The sequence below is a fragment of the Nuphar pumila genome, chromosome 4 (assembly GCF_984573655.1).
Source record: "Nuphar pumila chromosome 4, dmNupPumi1.hap1.1, whole genome shotgun sequence".
NCBI lineage: Eukaryota > Viridiplantae > Streptophyta > Magnoliopsida > Nymphaeales > Nymphaeaceae > Nuphar > Nuphar pumila.
In genome coordinates, this window is record NC_143252.1 from 63,676,869 (window position 1) to 63,702,697 (window position 25,829).

The 25,829-nt window shown below is 34.9% G+C and overlaps 1 protein-coding gene across 3 annotated transcripts in view; it reads right to left on the minus strand.

The window, feature by feature from the left end:
• Positions 1–4,944: 4,944 nt before the first annotated feature.
• LOC149840251 (Nucleic acid-binding, OB-fold-like protein) overlaps positions 4,945–25,829 on the minus strand; it is a 52,322-nt gene continuing 31,437 nt past the window's right edge. Inside the window, exons 2-3 of one of the 3 annotated variants that reach the window (XM_090004378.1) lie at positions 22,961–23,167; positions 4,945–5,268 (exon numbers count right to left, since the gene is read on the minus strand). In XM_090004378.1, coding sequence (XP_089860504.1) covers positions 5,131–5,268; positions 22,961–23,167 — 345 coding nt within the window. In that variant the 3' untranslated portion in view covers positions 4,945–5,130. Of the gene's footprint in view, positions 5,275–22,666; positions 22,846–22,960; positions 23,168–25,829 lie in introns of those variants that run through there. The other 2 variants (XM_090004377.1, XM_090004379.1) reach the window with 2 other exon arrangements.

The following is a 25,829-nucleotide window of genomic DNA, read 5'->3' on the forward strand; positions in this document are numbered from 1 at the left end:
ATGATTCTAGATTGGATCCTGAATCCAAACCTGTTTATGATCAAGATCTTGAAGATTTTGAGGAAGAACCCAAAAAAGAGTGCGTGGAGGAGGTGTTGCTACCAGATAGAGGTGAAGCTCTCATTTCTAGGAGAATATGCTTAGCTCTACATCAAGAATCTAGTGATCGTTGGCTTCAGACGCATATTTTTTAGTCTGCATGCACCGTAAATGGAAAGGTTTGCAGATTCATTATCGATTATGGATGTTACGAGAATGTTATATTGGTTGAAGCTATGACCAAACTGAACTTAAGATGTAAAACTCACCCCATCCATATCAAATGTTGTGGCTTCAAAAGAGCATTGACGTCTGTGTTGACCGACAGTGTTTGGTCAAATTCTCGATAGAAAACACCTACCTTGATCAAGTTTGGTGCAATGTATTTCCCATGGAGACGGGTCATTTGATTTTAAGAAGACCTTGGCAATATGACCGAAATATCATACATAATAGAAAGATCAATGTTTATGCCTTCACTTATGAGGGCGGAAAGATAAAGTTGCTTCCTTCAAAAGATCTTCCTCCATTATCTTCCGCCCCATCATCCATCGTTCAATCCACTATTCTCATTGTTACTCTTCCATCTCATCCTGTTGTCCCCATGAATCTCTTAAGATTGTTGCATCTCACATAAAGGGACCCAGTGTGTTCATCGCAAGGCATGAACTTCAGGATCAACCAAAAACCCATTTTGTCATGAAGGATTCCCTAGCGAACCCTTCTCCTAAATTCGGTAGTGATCCTATCATTGAAGTTAATGAGAAAATCGTGAAGGAACCCTCATCTGAATTTGAGGGTGTTCCTATGAGTGTGTTCATTTCTGATTCAGCCTTTGAAGAGATGAATGCAGAACCCAACCTCGTTAGAGAGACCGACGAGTTGTGTGATCTTTCTTCGCTTTCTGATATAGAAGATCATAAAGAGTTGTCTCACAACATTTTTGACAATCCTTTATTCATGGAGAATCCTAAAGGTTGTACAAGTTGGTTCGATGACAACTTCATCTTTGATAATCCGCTTTATGGCAATGTTGATGAAGACATCAAACATGAAGAGGTGTTTGTGTGTGAGAATGTCATCGATGACTTCACACTTGTCATTAATAATCTCATTTTTGAAGCTAATGTCAAAATTGAAAAGCTCAATCCAAGTATTAGAGAGTCTGTGGAAATTGATGTCAATGAATCCTTAGAAATTGAAAATTCTCTCAGTGAACCATTAGAATGTTTTGAGCCTCATGTGAGCCCTAAATGCGATATGAGTAAAGCTGAAATAACAATCGTGCATACCCCAAAGTTATTGTGAAAACATTAGGATTTAGTTGATAATATAGATTCTACATTCTTAATAAATCCTCATAGTAAATATGAATTATTGTTATATTACATTGCTCGTGAATTGCCATATAATTGCCAAAATGTTAGTAAACAAATTGAATTATTGAACAACATGATCTATAGGCAATTTTTATTTGTGGTTGATCCAAATTTTGAAACTGTCTATAAAGCCTTGATGCAAGGTAAGATCATTAAATATAATGTTTTACATGATTTTGAGCTTCAATTCCATAGTTCTGCATCGCATCTATCTGAATTTCATTTTGCTCAGCACATTGCATTGCATTGCATCAAATATTCTTGTCATTCTTATAAAGAATTTTCTGCCCTATTTAGTTCACTTTTATTTGCCTTGAGCAGTTTCTACACTAATTATATTTTGAATTGTTGCAGAAATTATGGAGTGGCGCTTGAGCATAAACAAGCTCCGAGGATGAAGCCTTTCGACCCAGAGGGAAATGATGCAGAGCATTCTGAAGATCCGTGCATTGAAGGTAAGTTGGATTCATTTCCAACTCATCAGATCTGATTCGGGATGCAATCCGTGGCAGATCCAATCGTAGAGAACTATCTGGGTCCAATTGCATCTCTGCATACCCAGATCCACTTTAAATATCATGTTCCAATTTCTAGGATATTTTGTGTGTTTCTCAAAAATTGTATTTATATGTTTGATTTCATTTTGTATCTCCAGAATCGTTTAGACTTTTTATATATTTTATTTCTGTTATTTTTTTTAGGTGTCGAATTCTACGGATCCAGATAGTTCTAGTGCCCTGTAGAATTATTTTACGGCACTAGAGGGTGTATGGGTAGTTTTTATTTTTTTATCTGCATTTTATTTTAATGCATTTTTTAGCAGGATCCTAATTGTAAGAAGTTTGGATCTTGCCCAAGATCCAAACCACGTTGGATCCATTTGGTACCACTTCAAGTGAACAATCCTGACCCTCATTTGAATCCCAATTTGACTTAGAAGGTCAAATGGTTGTTGGATGGTCATAATAACCCTTTTCAAATGTTGCAAACTCATTGGTCCAAGAAGAGGTGGCACCTCATTGGCTCAATGAGAGGTGAGCCTCTTGTCCATATGCATTTTCATTGGGCCAACTTAAGGTGCAATGGGAGTTAAGATTTGTTTGTAATATGCTCTCTCGTTGGCCTCAAGGGAGGCTGCCTCTCATGTGGCCAATGGGAAGCCTTGCTCCTTTTTTAGCCCCTTAAATCCCAGCATAAAAGTGGTGGAGAGGTTGGCTGTCAAAAAAAAAATCTGCTGCAAGTTTTTGTGAAGAAGAAAAAAATGTGAAGAGTGGTCATTTAAGGAAGAAGGCCCTTGCGAAGGGTGTTTGGGTGTTGTGGTGTTGCCAAGCGTGTGAGCAAGGTCTGGAAACCCTTGTGGTTGTTATCCTAGACATCGGACACATCCCTCGTGTTGTCAAATCAATTGTGGTGTGGGCTTCCATTGTTGTTGCTGAAGTGTGGATGATTGTGGTTGTATTAGATACACAAACTTCTTCTCTTGTTTTCTGAGTTCTAGTTTTCAACTTATGTATGTTTACAAAAATTGTATTGCATCTTTTCTTTGTGTTGTAATTTCATCTAGATATTACTCATTTGTTATAGTTGGTTTTGTTTTGAATTTGTTCAAAATCTGGTGGATTTTTATGTATGGTTATCTTGGTTGGATTCAAGATTACAGTTTCGAGCTTTGAGTTTGGTGTTTGTCGTGTTCGTCATTCTGGACGGTTTGACACAGTCGCAGAGTTCTGACCGTAGCTCCCAAGTTACTTGTCAGTTTTGTGTGTGCTTTAGCTTGTTGGAAAGCCAAGACGTCAAGCTTCAACTTTTATGTTGAGCATTTGGTCATAATCTGCGTCTAAGAGCAGTTAAAATTGCTGGCAATTTCCTGACGTTGGGATGTGAACCACGTTCTGTCCTGGCAGTAATTTGTCTAACAGAGGTTAGTGTTTTGCCCTGATCTCCCAAGTGACTGAACAGAAAAATCCAAGTCTTAGCTTGTTTGGAAAGCTAACATTCGGATCTCCAACTTTTCTGTTAAAAGATTTTTCTGATTCAACTTCGTTGCTAGCTAAATACGGCTATCAATCTTTGTTGCGTGAATGCTAAAAAAAAAACTTGTTGAATTGCTTTGTTATGTCTCTGACAGCATTCGGTATTGGTGACAATTCTTTATATGTGCTGCTTTGTCTGATGAACCGCATAACATTTAGAAAAGTTGATATCCTATTTAAGATCTTTCATGTTCTGAGGGTTTGATAATTTGATCGTTTACTGCTTCATATATTCACTTGTTATCTGCATACTCTAAATCCAGTTCTACCATTCACATATATTAGAACAGAAAATATCTTACTTCAAAAATACGTAGAGACCAATAAGGTAATCCAAAAATTTCGATATTCGACATTATGGAAAGATCACAAAGTGATTGAATCGTCTGTTCAGAGTTTTCTGAAACTCCTCCGCCAGAGGGCTCGAAACCCCTCTCGAACCAACTGTCTACCTTATTCAATCAATTTGTCAAAGACCAGTCTCACTGATCCAGACATTCGTTTGTGGATCGGATATCACAAATCTGATTTGAATGTTCTTGAATCTGTTAAAAAGGTGTGTGCATCACGCAACTTTCTTGTATTGACCACCTCTTTCAAAATAGTGCTCAGGCCCCGAATCTCCGTTAGAGTCTTGTTCAAACTCACCGAAATATCGTTAGCTTCCGCGCGTGTCGAGATCCAGTTAGATCTTGAATCATAGATCGACTCCTGTGCTGAGTCCGTATCAGTTTTTTAAAAAAATGCATCAAATTACCTGTACAATATGATCATTTTCTTCTTCTTTTTTGATAGGCAAGCTGGGGTTAGGCAGACCAGTTATACAACTATACCATTGGGTTTTGAGCCTGCAACATCCGAACACAATGTGACGTGCACTAGTTTCTCCTACCAGACAAGAGGAGCTAAGATTTACTTGCAAAATTTCAAGTTCTCTGAATCCATCTCGATCACTTAGGTGCCAACTGCTACCTGATATTTACACAAATACAATGGCAGCAGTTCCAAGTAGGTTGGACTGGGGTAGGATTCATATAGTGGGTTTTTCTATTCAAATCTATTGCATATCCTTCCAAAAACAAGGTAGGGAACAGTACGATCATTAGCCCATTGGCTGGCGGCACCCTAATCGCATGCATATCATCTGGAAGGCCAATAATCTTCCACCCTCAAGTTTAATAACCAATAGCTGTGACACACCTTGTGATACATTCTCCATCAAGAAAAAAATAATAACGTAAAAGGTTGCGAAGCCGAAGATAAGACACTTAGGAACCACAATGGTTACATAGGCTACATCAGGGTTCCACTCCCAAGAGGCATACAAGAATGACAAATAAACACATTCCAAGGTTGGGTATTCACACTGTAACAGCCATAAAACAAGTGGCAAAGACGCGTTATGGAATTATTTTCTGCCAATTGCGCAGATAAAGTCATAAAATTAGAGTGTAAAAAGAAAAAGAAATGACCTCTCATTACATGAAAAAAAATAAAACGAATTCAGCCAAATGACTACAAAAGGAAGCTTTGTTGCTTCAAGAATAATTTAACAATTAAATGACTTGACAGAAGAGACTTTTAGTAGAGCCAAGAATTTATAAGAGCAATAGAAACCACACATACCAGCATGAATAGAGAGCTTTAAAATCATGAGCGTTTAGACAAGACATATTTGCTCAGCCAATGTTCGAATTCTTTAATGATGTACACACGACGAAGCCCCTTGATGTCCGCATTGGGTGCACTCCAAGAACAGCTATGCAAGAACTTGTGGTCTTAAGATGAGGTTGCACAAATTCCCAAATTTTTTTCTTCTGCACCTAAATGGAGATACAAATTTAAGCCCAATGAGCTGAAATAAATGAATAAATGCGTATGTGGTCAGGTCATTAAGACATCCTACTAGGGCTGGGCAATGGGCCAGCCCAGCCATATTTTGGACAGGCAGATCGGCCTGTTAATGACTTGGACTTAGGCCGGGATCAAAATGGCCCGGCAAAAAGCTCTGTTCAGCTGGCTTGGGAAATAAAACCCTGGCCTAACCGAGCTAAATGGCAAGTGGGCCCCAGGCCACCTAAACCAGTTTCTATATAGCTTGCTTATTGAGAAACACTCTTTGGAGTCTTTAGCAGCCATCAAGACCGCCAGTAAATAGTGTAAAGAGGGAAAAAATTGTGCCGCTGCGATCAGCACCACAAAACTGACTGATTTTGGTCAGATATTTTAGGTGTATGACAATACCTCTCTCTCTCTCTCTCTCTCTCTCTCTCTCTCTCTCTCTCTCTCTATATATATATATATATATATATATATATATATATATATATATATGTGTGTGTGTGTGTGTGTGTGTGCACACGCATTGTGGAAGGGGATGTCAAATGCATATTTTTAAGGAGTACAAGAAAGGTCCAAGACATGTTTACTGTATTGTAATATCCAAGCTATATAGGTTTGCTGTATTGTGTCATATCATATCATGTGATATCTGAAATGAAATGAGGATCTTCGAATCACGAACTTAGATTCACAAAGAAAGTGTCTAGAAAGACACTAAATCATAACCCTTAAAAAGGGTATAATAGGAAACAAATAGGAAATAAAATAATCTTTATTGATATGAGAACACCTAAATGCTTAAGAAGCATTTGGGAATACATTACAAAAGGGCCTGCACCCCTATATATACACCGCAGGAAGAGGGGACTCAATAGAGTCGTTGGACAGTCCAATGGCTCTAAATAGAGCTGTTGGACTGTGTCTAACAGCTCTATTGCTAGAAGTCTGGACTGAGACTTGACTAGCAAAGTCAGTCTAGTTCAAACTGAACTAGACGACTAAAAGAAAAATATAAAATTACAAAAAAAAGAAAAGAAAAAATATTTTATTTATATATATAATACTAATATAATAATATTATTATATATATATTTATAATTTTACATTTTAATACTTCCCCTCAAACTTACGGTACAATGAGCGAAAGTTTGTCTAAAAGAAAGTAGAATCGGGGAGCAGCAAGAGGCTTTGATATTCTGAAGTAACATATGGCAGATCAATTGTCTCGTGTAGATATTCCTCTCTGACATAGTGACAATCCATTTTGATATGTTTGGTGCGTTCGTGAAATGTTCGGTTACTGGCAATGTAGATCGCACTTTTGTTGTGACAACACATCTATGAAGCTTTTGTTGCTTCAGCTCCCATATCAGGAAGCAATCGTCGAAGCCAAACTACTTCAATGGTCGTGATTGTCATGGCTCTGTATTCAGCTTCAGTGGATGAGAGAGATACCTTATGTTGTTTTTTACACATCCACTAAATCAACGATTCACCTAAAAAACACAAAAAACAGTGATTGAGTGTTTGTTATTGAGATCTCCTCCCCAATCAGCATCAGTATATGCAATTAAATCAAGAGAAGATGAGGAGGATAAGAAAAGTCCTCGTGAAATTGAGGACTTAATGTATCTGATAATACGCATGACTGCTCCCAGATGAACAGAAGTGGGGCCATGTTGAAATTGACTTGTTGTGTGAACAACGTGTGTTATATCTGGTCTGGTAATGGATAGATAAAAAAGTGTCTCGATAAATTGTTTCTAAGGAATTGGATCTGCAAGGAGTTCTCCATCATCAATCTTCATTTTAATATTTACCACTTCTAGAGTATCAACTTTCTTATCATCAGTAATACCAGACCTGGAAACAATATCAAAAGCAAATTTAGTTTGAAATAATAAATATCCTCTAGGAGAATAAGCAACTCCAATGCCTAAAAAATATCTTAATAAGCCTAAATCAATCATTTCAAAATGAGATTTAAGAAGTGTTTTGATCGTTTCAACTTCCTTTTTATCGCTTCCTGTGATGATCATATCATCCACATAAAGAAGCACAATAATTCCTGCATCGAAATTCTTAACAAACATAGTGTCAGTTAAACAGAATTGAAAACCAAAATCGATCATAACACGACTAAACCTATCATACCAAGCTTTTGGTGTTTGTTTAAGACTATAAAGGGTTTTTTCTAAACGAATGACCTTATATTTAGGAACACTTAAACCAGGAGGGGGTTTCATGTATACTTCTTCAACTAGCTTTCTATTTAGAAAGGCATTTTTGACATCCATTTGAAAAATGAATCATTTCTTAATAGAGGCTAAAGCAACTAAGGTTCTAATAGTTGTCATACGAGCCACAAGAGCAAAGGTTTCTTCATAATCAATGTCATATTCTTGAGTATAACCTTTGGCTACTAATCGAACTTTATATCTTTCGAGAGTACCATTACTCTTGGTTTTAATTTTATAGAGTCATCGGCATCCTATAGTTTTCTTTCTTAAAGGAAGGTCTTGAATAGTCCATGTATAAGCCTTTTTTAGTACATCTAATTCAGCTTTCATGGCTTCTATCCATTTGATATCATTTCTTGCTTAGAAATATGTGGATGGTTCTTCATATGAGTGAATTAATGCAATAATTGCCCTATACGTAGGTGAGAAGGACTCGTATGACAAACTTTTCTGGAGGCCTCGTGACTCGGGATGATCATCTAGTTGGAATGTTAGAATACTTTTCAAGTGCACATGGAGGATTAGACTCTTGTCTCTTTAAATATTGAATACTAGTATTCCTATAAACTTCTTCATCATCAACATTATAATCAACAATTCTTCGATCATCATCAAAGTTATAGTCAAGATCATATTCATCAGGTGTTGATGTTAGATCTAATAAAAACGAATACTCAGTGACTTCCTTTGGTTTTTCAAAATCAAAGAAACTCTCTTTTTCAAGAAAGGAAACATTTTGACACATAGTATGTTATTTTTGAAGTCAAAACCTCTATAACCTTTCTGATTTTCAGCATATCCTAGAAAAGCACATAGAATCGCACGAGGGGAAAGATTATCATTTTTGCCGATAAATATGAAATATTTGCACCCAAAGATTCTTAGTCTAGAGTAGTCTGAAGAGACTTTAATAAGTTTTTCAATGGGAGTGATATTTTGTAAAGAGGAGGATGGCATCCTATTAATGAGATAGGTGGCGGTTAAGGCAGCTTCTGCCCAAAAATCTTTCGGGACTTGATTTGCTATTAATAATGTCCTAGTGGTTTCTATAATATGGCGATGTTTTCATTCAGCCAACCCATTCTGTTGAGGAGTATAGGGGCAAGATTTTTGATGTGTGATGCCATGTAATTTAAGATAATTTTTAAAATCAGTAGATAAAAACTCTCCTCCTGAATCTGTGCGAAAGATAGAAATATCATTTTGAAACTTGTTTTTAACCATATTATAAAAAATTTGAAAGTGTGAAAATACTTTAGACTTATGTTTAAGAAAGTAAATCCACGTATGTCAGGAAAAATCATCGACAAAAATAACATAGCAAGCAAATCCTCTTTTAGAAATCACAGGTGCAGGACCCCAAACATCCGAATGTACTAATTCAAGTGGTCTTGAAGAGAAAAAGGTTTTGTTCTGAAATGGTAATCTTTTCATTTTGACAAGAATACAATCTTTACAAACAAATGATTCAGAGTTACAAAATTTCTCTAGATTTGGAAAATGTTGGATTTTGGCTATATGTGGGTGACCAAGTCTCTTATGTCATAGCTCCAACTCAATTTTCTGAATATTATAGCAAAAAGCATCCTTCGGGATTTCCAAAAAATCCATGTAATAGAGTCATTCTCTATGGCCTTCCCCAATCAGCTTTCCTGACTGGCGATCCTGTACCCAACAACCATGAGAAGAAAAAGAAATATTATATTCAAAGTCAGAAATTTGAGACACATATAGAAGATTTAAATTTAATTTTGGAACATATCTAATTTCTGGGATAGAAAAATTCTTTGTTTTATAAATCTTTTCAAAATTTCTTATTCCTTCTATTTCAAGGGAAGTCTCATCGACTGTAAAAACCTTTGACACACTTGTTTTATTTTTAACACATTCGAATAGACTTTGATTATTTGGGGTCATGTGAAAAGATGCACCGGAGTCAACGAGCCAAGAAATTTTACCAGGATCGAAAAAAGATGAGGCTGCAGCGCCGGTTGAGGCTTCAGATGAAGAAGAGGCACCTTTGATGCGAGGCTGAAGAATCTCCATTAGTTGTGTCATTGAAATTGGTGCATCCTGATCTTTGGACTCCGATCCAGCAATTGCAGCTCTTTTTTCTCTTAGCTCTTTGAGTTTGGGACATTGTGGCTTGTAGTGTCCTGGCTCATGACAATGATGGCCTTTTTCTTATCATAGTCACTGTTCTGTCGATTAAAGTGAGGAGGTCTATAAGATCGAACATGATTTCCTGGTCTAAACACAGCTAAAACAGAATCATCTTCATCTTTAGAAGGGCCTTTCCAGAGACAGTTCTCTGTTACGACAATGAAGTCGTACATGATACTTCAAGTACAAGGTTTTGATGATGAGCAAAGTGAAATCATCTGCATTTCAGCTAAGGCAATGAAGAAATTGAAGAATTCGATGAAGAATCTTTGAAGACTAGTGTGCAAATGTTAAATTCATTAAAAGTCTTATATTCTTGTAAGAGCCTTACTTAGAGTGTTCATTTTTCAAACGTTTTGATCGTTCAAAATGGACTGTTTTGACACCCTTTCATACCCTCAACGTATGGAAACTTTCAACTATAAATATGAGTGCATTTTACACTCAAAAGCACTGCAATTCAATCAATTCGAATCAATTACTCTTTGTTTTTCACTCATATTTATTTTCTTACTCATGTGATATTTTTCACTTCAGTTTTTCACTCAAATTCCTTTGAGAGATAGTGAATTCGTGAGTAGAGTATTTCAACAACCTCAAAAGTCAATTGCATCTCATTTGCATTCAAAAGAAGAGCTCATAGGTTGTATTGTAAGTTGTTACTGTTTCAATTTTCTGTAAAAGGAAGGACTCCTTGGTTTAAAGGAGTTGTTTGCTTTCAGTAGGTGTGTTACTGGAAGTGGGACCGGATTTGGTCTGTATGATCTTGTAGTTACACAAGGTTGATAGTGGAAATCTCAAACGGGTTTTGCTTGGGGACTGGATGTAGGTCGGGAAAGACCGAACCAGGATAAATTATTGTATTCTTTGTGTGTTTGCTTTGTGAACTGCAAAATCTGTCAAAATTCCGCAGACAATTTTTAAAAGCACTATTCACCCCCCCTCTAGTGCTCGTTGCTTCGATCCTACTGCACTTTCATTTAGTATCGGAGCAGGTTTGCTATTATTTTGATTTAACCATCATCTAGCATGGCAACTATAATATCTCAGCACAAAGAATGATGCTCCTATGTTCGTCCTCCTCTTTTCGACAGGACAAACTATGGATACTGAAAAGTGAGAATGACAATATTTTTACAATCCATGGATCTCGAAATTTGGAGAGTCATTTCAGAAAAGTACCAAATGTCATCAACTGATTTCAGTCAATGGACCGATCAAGAAAAAAAGACGGTTTCACTTAATGTCAAGGCTATGAATGCATTGTATTGTGTCGTTGACAAGGTAGAGTTCAATCGTATCTCTCAATGCTCTACAGCAAATGAAATCTGACATACTCTTTTCGTGACTCACGAAGGTACGTCAAAGGTAAAGGAATCTAAAATTGTTTCTTTAGTTCATAAATTTGAATTGTTTAAAATGAAGCAAAATGAATCTATATCGAATATGGTAACAAGAATGACCGATATTACTAACACTCTGAAATCCCTTGGAAAAGAATATTCACAAGTGGATTCAGTCAGAAAAATCCTAAGGTGTTTAACTCCTGAATGGGAGAGAAAAACCACAGCTATTGAGGAAGCAAATGATTTAAACACTTTCACTCTTGAAGATTTGGTTGGTAACTTAATGGCATATGAAGTTCAACTTCAAGACAGACAAGAAGAACAACCCAAGAAAAAATCTTTTGCTTTTAAGGCTACTTCTGACTCTGAAAATTCAGAAGAAGATGAAGATATTGCCCTCATCACAAGGCAATTCAGAAGATTCATCAAAAAGGGAAGATTTCAAAGAAAGGTAAAGAAAGCGGATTTTTCCAATCCAAATGAAGTCAAGTGTTTTAACTGCAAAAAGGCAAGACATATCAAGAAAGATTGTCCTCTTCTCAAAATCAAGCCCAAGGACCAATTCAGGAAGAAAAAGGCATTTCAAGCATGTTGGGATGATAGTGACTCCTCTTCCGATGAAGAATCAAATGAAGAAGTCGCCAACATGTGCTTTGTAGCACAAGAAGACTCGGTAAGTCAATTTGACTATGATGATTTATTAGAAGCATTCAATGATTTATATGCTAAGTTTAAGAGTCTAAGTTCTAAAAACAAAGAGTTAAAACTGAAAATTCAACTCTTGACTCTCAAAATAAAGTGTTACTTTAAAAGATAGAGGATCTGAAGAAGGAAAACTGTTGTCAAGCATTTGAGATAAAAGAAATTGGAATTAGAAACAATCTCTTACAAAAAGAAATAACTAGTCTAAAAGAAAAATCAAATGATCTTTTTTCTATAGTGACCAAATTCATAAATGGTCAAGAGAATCTAGAAAGACTTCTTGGTTCTCAAAGATGCTCGGTTAATAAAACCGGATTGGGATATAGCTTCTTTGATACTCAAAATAGACCAAACTATGTGGTGAAGAATCAAAGACAATATTCTCAACCATTTGTTCAAAGAACTAAATTTTCTAGTTATAATAGAAATGCATATGATCATGGAACTTATAATGCTTATAAGCCTAGACATGATTACTCTAGAAATGCTAAATCTTTTTATAGAAAAAATATTTATTATCAAAGGAAACCAAAATCCAAATGGATATAGGTTCCTAAAACTAACTCTCATAGACCCAAAAATAGAAAAGGGGTCAAATGCTTTGTCTTCTAATTTTGTTGTAGGTACACAAAATAAGGAGCAAATGGATATTGGACAGCGGTTGTTTTAAACATATGACTGGAAGGCCAGAGTTATTTTTCACCCTCTAAAAAAAGGATGGAGGAACTGTCACCTTTGGTGACAATAACAAGGGAAAAGTAATAGGTATTGGTAATCCAAAATTTTCCTTGATAGAAAATGTTCTTTTAGTAGATGGTTTAATGCATAATTTATTATCTATTAGTCAATTATGTGATACAGGTTTTCATGTTTCTTTTGAACATGATTTATGCTTAATTTCTGATTTTCAATCTAAAAAGATCATTTTTAAAGGTATAAGAAGGAACAATGTGTATGAACTTTATCTAGATGAGTTACCCACTTTTAATGAAAAATGTCTTATTGTTTCAAATGAAATTCAATGGTTATGGCACAAGAGACTTGGACATGTTAACTTTAAAAGTATTTTCAAGTTATCCAAGAATGATCTTGTTAGAGGCCTACCTAGAATACCATATAAGAAAGATCACTTATGTGATGTTTGCCAAAGGAGTAAACAAATCAAGAATTCTTTTAAAGCAAAAGATATAGTTTCAACAAAACGTCCTCTTGAACTTTTACATTTAGATCTATTTGGACCATCTAGAATTCAAAGTTTGAATGGTAGCAAGTATACTTTTGTTATAGTTTATTCTCGATTTACATGAGTGATTTTTCTAAAAAGCAAAAATGATGCTTTTTCTGAATTTTCAAAACTTTGTAGAAGAATTACAAATGAAAAATCTACATCTATTATTAAAATTCGTAGTGATCATGGTGGTGAATTTGAAAATGAATCTTTTCTAAAGTATTGTGATTTACATGGTATATCTCACAACTTTGCTTTTCCTAGAGCGGCTCCACAAAATGGAGTTGTTGAAAGAAAAAATAGAACTTTGCAAGAATATGCTAGAACCATGCTTCAAGATAAAAATTTACCAAAATACTTTTGGGCTGAAGCAATAAATACAGCATGTTATGTTTTAAACTGTGTTCTTATTCGACGAATCTTACATAAAACAAGTTTTGAATTGTATTATAATCGTATATCAAAGATCTCATATTTCAAAATTTTTGGTAGTAAATGTTTCTTGTTAAATACCAAAGATAATCTTGATAAGTTTGATTCAAAATCAGATGAATCAATATTTCTTGGATATTCTTCTAGAAGTAAAGCTTATCGTGTTTTTAATAAAAGAACATCTTGCATTGAAGAATCTTTACATGTTTCATTTGATGAGAATTGTGAGCAGGTTATATGCCTCTAAGCGAAGGAGAAGAAGTAATACTTCAAGAAGAACCTTTGATAGAGAGTACTTCTCAAGATAATGTTCCTCTTCAACCTGTTTGGAAAGAAGTTCCCAATCATCCACATGAACAAGTTATTGGAGAAATAAAGAGTGGTGTCCAAACAAGAAGGCAATTAGAAAAATATATTGCAAATATTGCTTTCATATCTAAAATAGAACCAAAGAATATCAATGAGGCTTGTGATGATAAGTTTTGGCTTTTGGCCATGTCTGAAGAACTTAACCAATTTACTATGAATGATGTTTGGGATCTAGTTGATAGACCAAAGGATCATCCAGTAATTGGAACAAGATGGGTCTTCCGAAATAAGCTGGACGAAAATGACGAAGTCATTCGAAACAAAGCAAGGCTAGTAGCACAAGGCTATAATCAAGAAGAAGGCATAGATTTTGATGAAACCTATGCACCAGTGGCTCGATTAGAGTCAATTCGAATGATGCTTGCTTTTGCTTGTTACATAAACTTAAGTTATATCAAATTGATGTTAAGAGTGCATTCTTAAATGGACACATCAATGAAAAAGTTTATGTAGAGCAACCTCCAGGCTTTGAAAATGAGAAATATCCAGAAAAAGTCTACAAATTAAAAAGAGTTTTGTACGGACTTAAACAAGCACCAAGAGCGTGGTATGAAAGACTACGAAATTTTCTAGAACAATCTGGTTTTTCCATTGGTCGGGTAAACTCCACTTTATTTATTAAAAATCCTAATTCAGATATTCTTACTGTGCAAATTTATGTTGATGACATAATATTTGGTTCTACTAATGATTCTCTTTGTAAATAATTTGCTAAAGCTATGCAGGAAGAGTTTGAAATGAGTTTGATGGGCGAATTAAACTACTTCCTTGGACTTCAAATAAAGCAAACTGAAGAAGGAATATTCATCAATCAGGCTAAGTATACAAAAGAACTTCTCAAGAGATTTGGGATGGACTCATCGAAATCAAGAAGGAATCCTATGAGTACAACTACTTCTCTTGATAAAGATGAAAATGGTAAAAATGTAGATACTAAGCTCTACAGAGGTATGATCGGATCTCTATTATACTTAACTGCTAGTCGACTTGATATAATGTTTAGTGTTTGTATGTGTGCAAGATTTCAAGCTAATCCAAAGGAATCTCATTTAACTGCAGTAAAACAAATTCTTCGTTACTTGAAAGATACTTCAGATTTTTGTTTGTTTTACCCAAAATCATCTTCCTTTGATTTAGTTTCATATAGTGATGCAGATTTTGCAGGAAGTAAATCTGATCGCAAGAATACTAGCGGAACTTGTCATTTCTTAGGAAATGCTTCAGTCTCTTGGTTTAGTAGAAAGCAAAATTCAGTGTCACTCTCAACAACTAAAGCAGAATATATAGTGGCTAGTTTAGCGTGTTCACAAGTACTATGGATGAAACAGACCTTAAAAGATTTTGGTTTGAATTACTCTACAACAACTATTTATTGTGATAACACTAGTGCTATAAATCTTTCGAAAAATCCTGTTCAGCACTCAAGAACTAAGCATATTGAAGTTAGACATCATTTCTTAAGATATCATGTGTTAAAAGGAGACATTTCGTTAAATTTTATATCCACTAATGAACAACATGTCGATATCTTCACTAAACCACTTAAAAATGAAGATTTTATGAGAATTAGGAGAGGACTAGGCATTTGCTTTTTTTTAGATTTATAAAATGCTGATTTTTTGAACAAAATATCAAAATCGCACCTTATTAGTCGACTGATGAAATTCTAGTCGACTGATGCTTTAAAAATTTTTACAGAATGAGTCGCACCTTATTAGTCGACCGATAAAATTTTAGTCGACTAAACTTTTTTTTTTAAATTTCAACTGAAGGGACCCGATACCCCTTGGATTTTTTTTTAAATCATTTTTACCCGTTTCTTTTTAACGCACCGCTTCATTTTACGCCCATTCGTTTTTAAGGGTTTCTTTTTAACAAAACTCTCTCTCTCTCCTCTCTCTCTTCCGAAAAACCCTCGGAGTGTCGTTCGAACCCCTCCTCGCCGGAATCCTCTGGCCGTGACCCGTGCATCTTCAGTTTTTGCCGGAATCCTCTTGTCGTGACCAGTGCATCTTCAGTCCTCGCCGGAATCCCCTTGTGGCAGCCTCCTCTCACCTGCCGTCATCCACCACGAACTCCTCATCAACAAAACTCTCCCGTTGCAACTAAAGAGTTTCTACTGCAACGCCTATTGACATCCATGGCAGTGTTGAAAAGCCAAACGACATCTATTGTGTCTCAGCTTGCTCTGCTCTGAGACTCGTCGTTTTTCTGTAGCAGCCAACTCCTCCACAGCGTCTCCACTTGTTCCTCTCAAAGATTTAGTTGATCAATCACTCTCACCAGACGACATTTGGAAGCCGACATCAACTGCGATTCTTCTTTGACAGGTGAATCTGTTTCATTCCTTTTCAACCATGCCTCGCCAGACGACTGCATCCGCACACGGTTCTCCTCCAACTACACTTCCAGCACATCATAGATTTTCTCTCAGATTACTCAGAAATCCTCTTTTATATGATATTTTTGGATCGATTTCTGCACTTCCTATTTTACCAGGCCGAAATGTCCTGTTTCATCTGTTTTCTCATTATAAAATCAGAGAATTATTTTCAGGTATTTCACACCTTTTTGATGCCTGTGTAGACCCCCTTCATTATCCTTTTCTAATCAACTTGTTTTACACAAATTTACAAATTGATCATGAAACTGGAGTCCTGTTTCATCTGTTTTCTCGTTATAAAATCAGAGAATTATTTTCAGGTATTTCACACCTTTTTAATGCCTGTGTAGACCCCCTTCATTATCCTTTTCTAATCAACTTGTTTTACACAAATTTACAAATTGATCATGAAACTGGAGTTCTTTCCTTTCTTGTTCGTGATGTTGAAAATGAGTTTTATTCTAAACTACTTGGAGAAATCCTAGAAATTCCACCTTCAGACACTCTTTTCAATACTATTGAACTTAATGATGAAAGAATTTTTTAACAAATTCTTCTTCCCGGTGCACCTCATTGTCCTCCTTTCAAAAATACCAATCTTCAAACTCGTGCACGCATTGTTGGACGAATCCTTGCCCACAATGTTCTACCTAAAACTGGTTCTTTTGATTACTATTTCACAGATCTATCTATGGATTTTTATGTTTTATATGGAAATATTTCTGTAAATTGGGCCAACGTGTATTTTACTAATTTGTGAAAACAAAAACCATTTCTTCCTTTTGTATGTCTTCTTACTCGTATTTTCAGACATTTCAAAGTTCCCTTAACAAATGAAAAATATATTGAGCAAAAGGAGTTCTTTGATCAAACTATTTTTAAACGAATGAAAATCAAATATCTGCCTCCTTTAAACGTTGATCAAACTGAACCATCTGATCCCACTGAACCATCAATTTCTGAACCATCACCATCTTCTGCGACACCTTTATCTCAAGCAAAACGAAAGAAATTTTCTACAAGTCAAGACAATGATGAAGTTATGCAGCGACTAGAAGCTTTGGAGTTGCATCAACGCACTTTTCGTGAAGATGTGACTCAACAACTTTCTTCGATTCAGAAAGATGTTACTGCAATCAAGGACTTGCTCAACTCACTTTTCTGATCTTTATTTTCTGTCTTTACTGAACTTTAATACTTTATGGGTAGTAATATTTTAAACTTGTATTTACATTTTGCTTATGCTATTTCTGCCCTTACTCTTTTTTATTATGACAAAGGGGGAGAAAAAGATAGCATTTTGCATAAGAAATGAGAAAAAGATAGACCTTGCATGAGAAATGCGAAATTAAGAGAAAAAGATAGAAATTGCATATTGCATTATGACATGGAAATTACATCACGTGAAAGCACTGAAAATTTCATTTATGAAAAAGATTTAAAAATGCATGAAGTAATGATGGAAATGGAAACCAATAAATATTGATATATGTGCTTTGAATGGACTAACTTTTAATGTTTTGCAGCATATTGATAGGGGGAGTAAAATCTTCATCTATGCATCTAAAATGCTCCATCTTTGATTAGTTTGTCATCATCAAAAAGGGGGAGATTGTTACGACAATGAAGCCGTACATGATACTTCAAGTACGAGGTTTTGATGATGAGCAAAGTGAAATCAACTGCGTTTCAGCTAAGGCAACGAAGAAATTGAAGAATTCGATGAAGAATCTTTGAAGACTAGTGTGCAAATGTTAAATTCATTAAAAGTCTTAGATTCTTGTAAGAGCCTTACATATTTAGGTTGCATTTTACCTAAAAAGTCTTTAGAAAATCTTTTCTAAAAGAACCCTTCATGAAAATCTTTTTAGAAAACTCTTTTCTTAAATTTTCGTGTTTATTAGTCGACTAATAGACTCACCAGTCGACTAATCCTTTCGCGTCATATTTTTTAAAAAGTCATTTTTGTCAAATTAGTCGACCGAAGGTTTTATCAGTCGACCGGACAGAACATGTGTTTTCTGAAAATTTAGCAGCAGTCGACTAATGCTTTTATCAGTCGACCGGACAGAAGGTATGCTTTTCAGAAGATTTTAGCAGCAGTCGACTGAAAGGTTTTTCAGTCTACTGATGATATTATCAGTCGACTAATATTATCTCTAATCGACTAAGTTTCAAAAGTTCAGATTTTCAAACGACTCGATTAACAGATCAGTCGACCGACAATAACTGTCAGTCTACTAATAACTAATTATTAGTCGACTAACTACTGTTCCAGTCGACTAATTTTGCCGTTTTTTGCCATTTTTCATGAAACTTTAAAAAGGCGTGTCTTTTCATTTTTCAAACGTTTTGATCATTCAAAATGGATTGTTTTGACACCCTTTCATACCCTCAACGTATGGAAACTTTCAACTATAAATATGAGTGCATTTTACACTCAAAAGCACTGCAATTCAATCAATTTGAATCAATTACTCTTTGTTTTTCACTCATATTCATTTTCTTACTCACGTGATATTTTTTACTTCAGTTTTTCACTCAAATTCCTTTGAGAGATAGTGAATTCGTGAGTAGAGTATTTCAACAACCTCAAAAGCCAATTGCATCTCATTTGCATTCAAAAGAAGGGCTCATAGGTTGTATTGTAAGTTGTTACTTGTTTCAATTTTCTGTAAAAGGAAGGACTCCTCAGTTTAAAGGAGTTGTTTGCTTTCAGCAGGTGTGTTACTAGAAGTGGAACCGGATTTGGTCTGTATGATCTTGTAGTTACACAAGGTTGATAGTGGAAATCTCAAGCGGGTTTTGCTTGGGGACTGGATGTAGGTCGGGAAAGACCGAACCAGGATAAATTATTGTGTTCTTTGTGTGTTTGCTTTGTGAATTGCAAAATCTGTCAAAATTCCGCAGACAATTTTTAAAAGCACTATTCACCCCCCCTCTAGTGCTCGTTGTCTCGATCCTACTACACTTTCATTCTCTTCCATTGTTAATTCTTCAATAGTTTCAACAATAGAAGGAATTTTTTCCAAGTGAAGGAGGGTCGATTTAGTGGTTTCAAATTCCGGCCTTAATCCAGTTATAAACTGGTAAAAATGTTCAGCATCGAGTTGTTTCTGACGAAGCTCGATGTCTTCGGCACAATGCCACTTTGGTTCTAAAAGGGAAAGTTCTTCCCAAAGTTCAGACAACCTATTATAATATTCACAAATAGTTTTGTCTCCTTGGGTCATCATTCAAACTTTTTCTTGGAAGTTGCATACGTGTGCAATATCTTTAAGAGAATACATATTTTAAGGTATTCTCATGCCTTATCGTTATGATCAAACTTGGCAAGACTTGAGCATTTTTTAATGTCAACGCTATTAATAAGCCATGACATTATCTTCGCATGAGATATTCATCATTCTTTTCATTTCTTCTTATAAGAGGCAAGAGCCTTGATTTTCTCTTCTTCTGATAAAGGTTCTTTATCTCCCTCATTTTAGTAAGAGATAGCTTAGGTTCTAAATCGAAACTATCCACAATCCCCCATAGGCCTTTTCCCCATATATAGTGCTTCATGATTTAAGCCCATGTTACATAGTTCGTATCGCTTAATTTCATAGGCATGACGGTGACTTTATCATTGTCATCCATCGATTACAAGGAGAGAGAAAGAGTAGGGATAAAAAAGAAACAAGAAGAGAAATGAGAAAAAAGAAAGAAATACAAAACAAGATTTGAAATCTTCCCCAATGAAGTGATACAACATTTCTCTTCAAGTGGCGAGCACTTTTGCAAATGGGCATGGAAACCGAGGCAGATTTTCTTCAAGATCTAATACTTCCACAGCTCTGATACCATGAAATGAAATGAGGATCTTCAAATCATGAACTTAGATTCACAAAAAAGTGTCTTGAAAGACACTAAATCATAACCCTTAAAAAGGGTATAATAGGAAACAAATAGAAAATAAAATAATCTTTATTGATATGAGAACACCTAAATGCTTAAGAAGCATTTGGGAATACATTACAAGAGGGGTTGCACCCCTATATATACATTGCAGGGAGAAGGGACTCAATAAAGTCGAACGGCTCTAAATAGAGTTGTTGGACTGTGTCCAACAGCTCTATTGCAAGTCAAGTCTGGACTGAGACTTGACTAGCAAAGTTAGTCTAGTTCAAACTGAACTAAACGACTAAAAGAAAAACATAAAATTACAAAAAAAAAGAAAAGAAAAAATATTTTATTTATATATATATATATATAATAATATTATTATATATATATTTACAATTTTACATTTTAACAATATCATACACGAAAAAAAAAAAGATTTTAAAATCAACTTAAGAATTTGCATGAGAATTAAAAAATAAGAATATAAAAATTAAAATAGATTGATCACAAAGTCAAGAAACTATCACATTCAACAATAAACCTACAAATCAACCTGATTACAAAATGAACATACTATATAAAAAATGACACAATAAGCAAACAGCAATCAAAGCAACAATAGTTGCAATGCTATAAAACCATATTGGTAACATGTATCTGAAGGGTCCAAAAAAAAATCATACGCAAGATGGAGGCAGATCCCTGGGGATGCAAACTCGAGACCCCACAATTATGATAGTGTGATTTTATAATATTAAAAACATTAAATAAAACACAACATTAGAAAAAAACAAAAACAGAGTTAAGAACTTACTCAATGTCTTAGAAATCATTTCTATTATCACAATGAACATAAATGAAATAATGGGTCTTTTCCCAAATCATCTCCTTATCTTCCTCTTTTATGTAGTCCTACATATTCTTGATTCAAAGCTAAGATGTCACTTTCTTGTGGATTATGAATAGAGAAAGTAGGACCTTAGCCTTATTAAGTCAAAAAAGACTCACCAAAGTAATAAATAAAATAAAATATCTGAAAAACAGACAAAATCATTAAAAAGTGATTGTATCTAATGATACAACATTTATCATGCAATATTGTACAATGAAGTATACTTGTGATATTACATGTATCTTATGATATGTACAGTGCAATACATAATACAACCCTTTCTCTATTGAGAGGGTTGTATGATACAGTATGATACGACAATATCTTAATAGTTAATACACCCCGTTTCTCTAATAACTAGAAAGAGCACCATCATCCAACTGATTTTGGCTATCCCTATGGCTGAAATCTGGTTAGAAAGGAGTATCAGGATTTTTCAGCGAAATCCAATGATGATGACACTTAGAATTCAAAAGTGTGTTGCCACATCTCCTAAGTAGGATCACCCCCAAGGCTGAAAAACAGGGAGATAAATGGGAGCCAATAATAGGGGTTTTCTGCCTCATTTTTTTATCCTACCATTTTCTATCGTCAAAATGTCCACAAAGGGAATGGTGGAATTGTCCAAAAAGGACATCACTAGGGAAAATACAATAGAAAGGGAAGTAAGAAGATATTTAGATTGGTACATCAAGATCATAGCCTTCATAGGTTGTCTAGTTTGGATAGTGGGATCCTGTCTTAACATACCAAGGTCTCAAAGAATACCCCATGCCAAGTGACCCCAATGACTGACTTTTATTTTTTTCAGAATTGCAGTTAAAACATATGAGAAAAGGGGCAAACGAAGCCATTCCCATTCCTTGATTTCCTAAATTTGGTTTCACAAAACCCTAAAGAGTGCAAGGGTTTACTTGTAAAACACCTGTTAGCCAGAAACCGACAAGTGAGACCAAAAATGTCATCACAAACCACCTAAATGTGCTTGCTTTGTAAATAGATGATGATAAAAAATGTCTGTTTTAAGTAATTTTAGATCTGATCACATATTGTAGTCTCCTAAAAATGTTACTTAAAGCTGAAGAGTTAAACACGGAGGGATAGCATGATTTGCTTGTTCCATCTTTAGATATTTCTGGTAGGAACTCTTCCATGTAGAAACAAGATCCAGCAGTTGTTTTAGCTCTCAATTTGGACAAGTAGAACTGACATCAGCCAAATAAGAAGCATTTTGAGCATCAAAGTTATCAGCCAGAATGATATTCCGTGAGCCAGCTGTATTATAAACCGGAGGAATGCACCTTCTATTAGGCCAAATATTACTGAACTTCTCTCACCCATTTTCAAAATAATAACAAAAAGGGATACTTAAAAAGCCTACATATGCTCCTGAAGAAGGTAAAGGACCAGCAAGGGTTTGTTCCAAGAATTAGACATGATCACAAGTGGAAGAAAGGAGATATCCATCCCCAGTTGGTGTTCAGTCGTATTTTATCTGCAGTCTTGATTTTGGTGCTATAATGTTCAATAGCAAGTTTCTTTATCGGGATATTATGAATTAAGGAACTCCTTGAGATGATTAAGCCTTAAACCAAAAAAGGAGAGAATTTCCCAGGAAAGCTTTGTGAATATTAGCAAATTTTCTATGAAGTAAAAATATTTTATTTTTCAAGTGTTTCTCTTCTTCATCCTTTTTCTCTTGTGGTCATGTGATCCTTTTTTATCCACAAAACTTTTCCTTACAACATAAAAAAACTCAAACAAATAATAATTAAAAAACAGTAAGAATATCATTCCTAGCTCATTGCAAGTTAATTTACAAAAATTTAGTAAAGATATTGGCATCAGCTCCATTCAGTCCTCAGCATAGGAGGCATTGTCAACTGCTAAATGATCTGCTTAATGTGTTTACCTACAGAATTATGGTGCAGAAGCAAGCAAAATCATGTATTCATGATCTTGTGGACTGACGGCATAGTAATCGACCCAAAATCAGCAGTATCTATATGGAAACATTAGATACCTACCTGATTTGGAGTGGCAGCTTCTGGTTGTTCACGCTTTTCTTCTTCTAAACCAAACCATATTCTTTCTCCTGGAACGGAACCTTCTGGTGGTAAAAGAAGCTCAACATGCTCATGTTGTGCATCAGAAGCAGCCAAAAGCATTCCATTTGACTTAATGCCTCGCATGTTCCGTGGCTTAAGATTAGCAAGGACAATAACACTCCTATTCTGCACATATCAATAATGAAAGAGAAGGGTAACCAACACTCTGCATGTCATGCTAATCTTTATTACAAAGTACCATGATTTCAAAGCTTATAAGACCGCCAAGGTGCCAACTTAACGCATCATTGTCTCACCCAATATCCAAGGAGAACAGCAAGAATGATTTTGTAGGTATGAAGAATTAGGAACAAGTTCATAATAAGAATCCATCCGGCCAATCCACGGAGGCAATGTCTTGCTTAAATTCAGATGCATGTGAATATGAGCCTGGTGTCCACAAGTTAGCAGGCACAGAAACTCGTAAGCAAGTAGAGACCTTTCAATAATATTTGTGTTCTACAAGCCTGTTAGAAGTTTCCTGTATGAAAATTGGGTGCTATTGGCAAAACCTAACCCGATCGTTCATACAAAAAAATCACAAGCCCAAAAACTTCCAACTATTTCTTAAATTTCCATAGAATATCACAAGGAACAAGCATTAGAAGAGAGGAAAAGCACCCAAACAAACTATGAAAAAAAATACCTTACATACAAAAAGTATCTCTAGAACTCTCCCAAAACCACACTTCATTTCGTTGCCACACTATAAAAATATCATTATTATTGCAATACACTAATGCAAGAGGAAATAACCAAAACATAAAAACCTTTACAAGTAATGACAACTCTCAAGCTATGTCAAATAGATACAATGAGTATGACATGGGAATTTCTGAAAATGCAGATACTGGCGCGTATTTGTGTGTGTGTAAGATCATTGTACACGCACACTATATATATATATATATATATATATATATATATATATATATATATCTTGTTAGATTGCTTTTGTTTGTTGCTCTCTTCTACAGGCTCTTCAAATATTAGCAGAATGAATGATTCTAAAGACATTTCGAGAGTATTAAAGATTGATGATATTGAAGATCCTTTATGTAATAGAGCATATGATTGAACACTCCTTGAAGAAGCGCCAAATGGACAAACTTGATGAAGTCTATGAAGACATCTAGTGTAATGGGTTTTTTTTTTGTAATTTCAAATTGACAATGAGACACCGTAAGTTTAAGCGGGGGTGTTAAGATTAATGTAATATATATATATATATAGATATATAGATATATAATATAATGATATATATTATATATATTTTTAATATATACAATATATATATGGGAGAAGTCAAACTAGCTTTGACTTACTCCCAACGGCTAGAACTCTAGCCGTTGGGAGCCCTCTCTCCCATTTGAGAGCTTTCCCCCTCTTTTCTTCTTCTCTTTTCTTTTCTATAAATATAGGAGGGTGTGTGCCTTTGTAAGGTGAGAGAGTGATGAGTGGTATTAAGGTTTTTCATTATTTTTCGTTGAGTGTATTGTAGTTAGGCTTGAATGTAATTTTATTTTTGTATTTCTTTTAATGTCCATTATGAATAAAATTATCTTTTTACATTTTGAAATGTGTCTTTCAATTTTTAAGTTTTGCATAATGTTTTTGAGTCTTGGAGATCATTTTGAAGTGCATTGGAATCTGCACCATTTTGTGACATCTACAACCATGATCGGTAATTTGAGAAATAGAAAGAATATTTAAAATGAGTTTTGGGACAAATCTAATTTTTGGTATAAAAAAATTTGAAGAATTTTTAAAGTCACCAAACCCTTTTATATCAAGAGAGGAGTCATCGATGGTGAAAACATTATATTTATTTGAATTATTTCTATATTCGGAAAGTAAATGATCATGAGGGATCATATCGAAAGAAGCACCAGAATTCAAGAGACAAAATAAATACCTGGAAGAGAAGAGGATACCGCGGCTCTAGTGACAAAGAAGATGAACCTTTGAGAAGTTGTTATAAGGCCTCACATAATTGTAATACTGTGTGTTTTTACAATTAGTTATGTCCAGTTGAAATTTTGGCTAAGTGTTGTTGAAATATAGGTAGAACCCTCAATATTAGAATGTGATATTTGAGTCTGGACTTAGCTCAAGTTTCATCGACAAGACCTAAATGAGCCAAACAAGACATGATAAAAAGTCATATTTTCAACCTTTAAAATCAAGTGAAATTCGGGTTAAAGTCAGGCAAATTTCGGAGGCGAAATTCGAATTATATATTGTTAGATGCGCCTCGAAATTCTGATTTTAACGGTATTTTACTTTTCCGAATTCGGGCTACGGTTGACCCAAAAATCGCATTTTTTTTCAAAAAAGCTCAGTCTTTATGAGACCGAGTCTAGGTTGGATTGGACTGGATCCGATCCATATGATCCAAATTAATATAGATCTGGACTCAGTCCAAGACCCATATTAATTAGGATCTGGTCTAGCTTAGGATCCAAATGGATTTTGGATATGGATTTGGATCTTGGATTTGAATCTAGGTCCAAAATCTAGATCCAATGAAAATAAAGCTTTACATTTAAAATACAGGTTTAAATTAAGGAAATGTAAGGTTTAAAAGACTCCCAGAGGGATAAGGTACCCTCTGAAATTTTTGGAGAATTTATTAAATAATAAATAATTATTATTTAGTTATTTTAATATAAAAATTAATAAATTCTGAAATTTATTGGAAAGAGTACAGCTTGGGTTTCTAGAGGAGGCGTCACCCTCTAGAAGAATCCAAGGCTACTATGTGTTAAAAAAAAAGGTAAGTAAACAA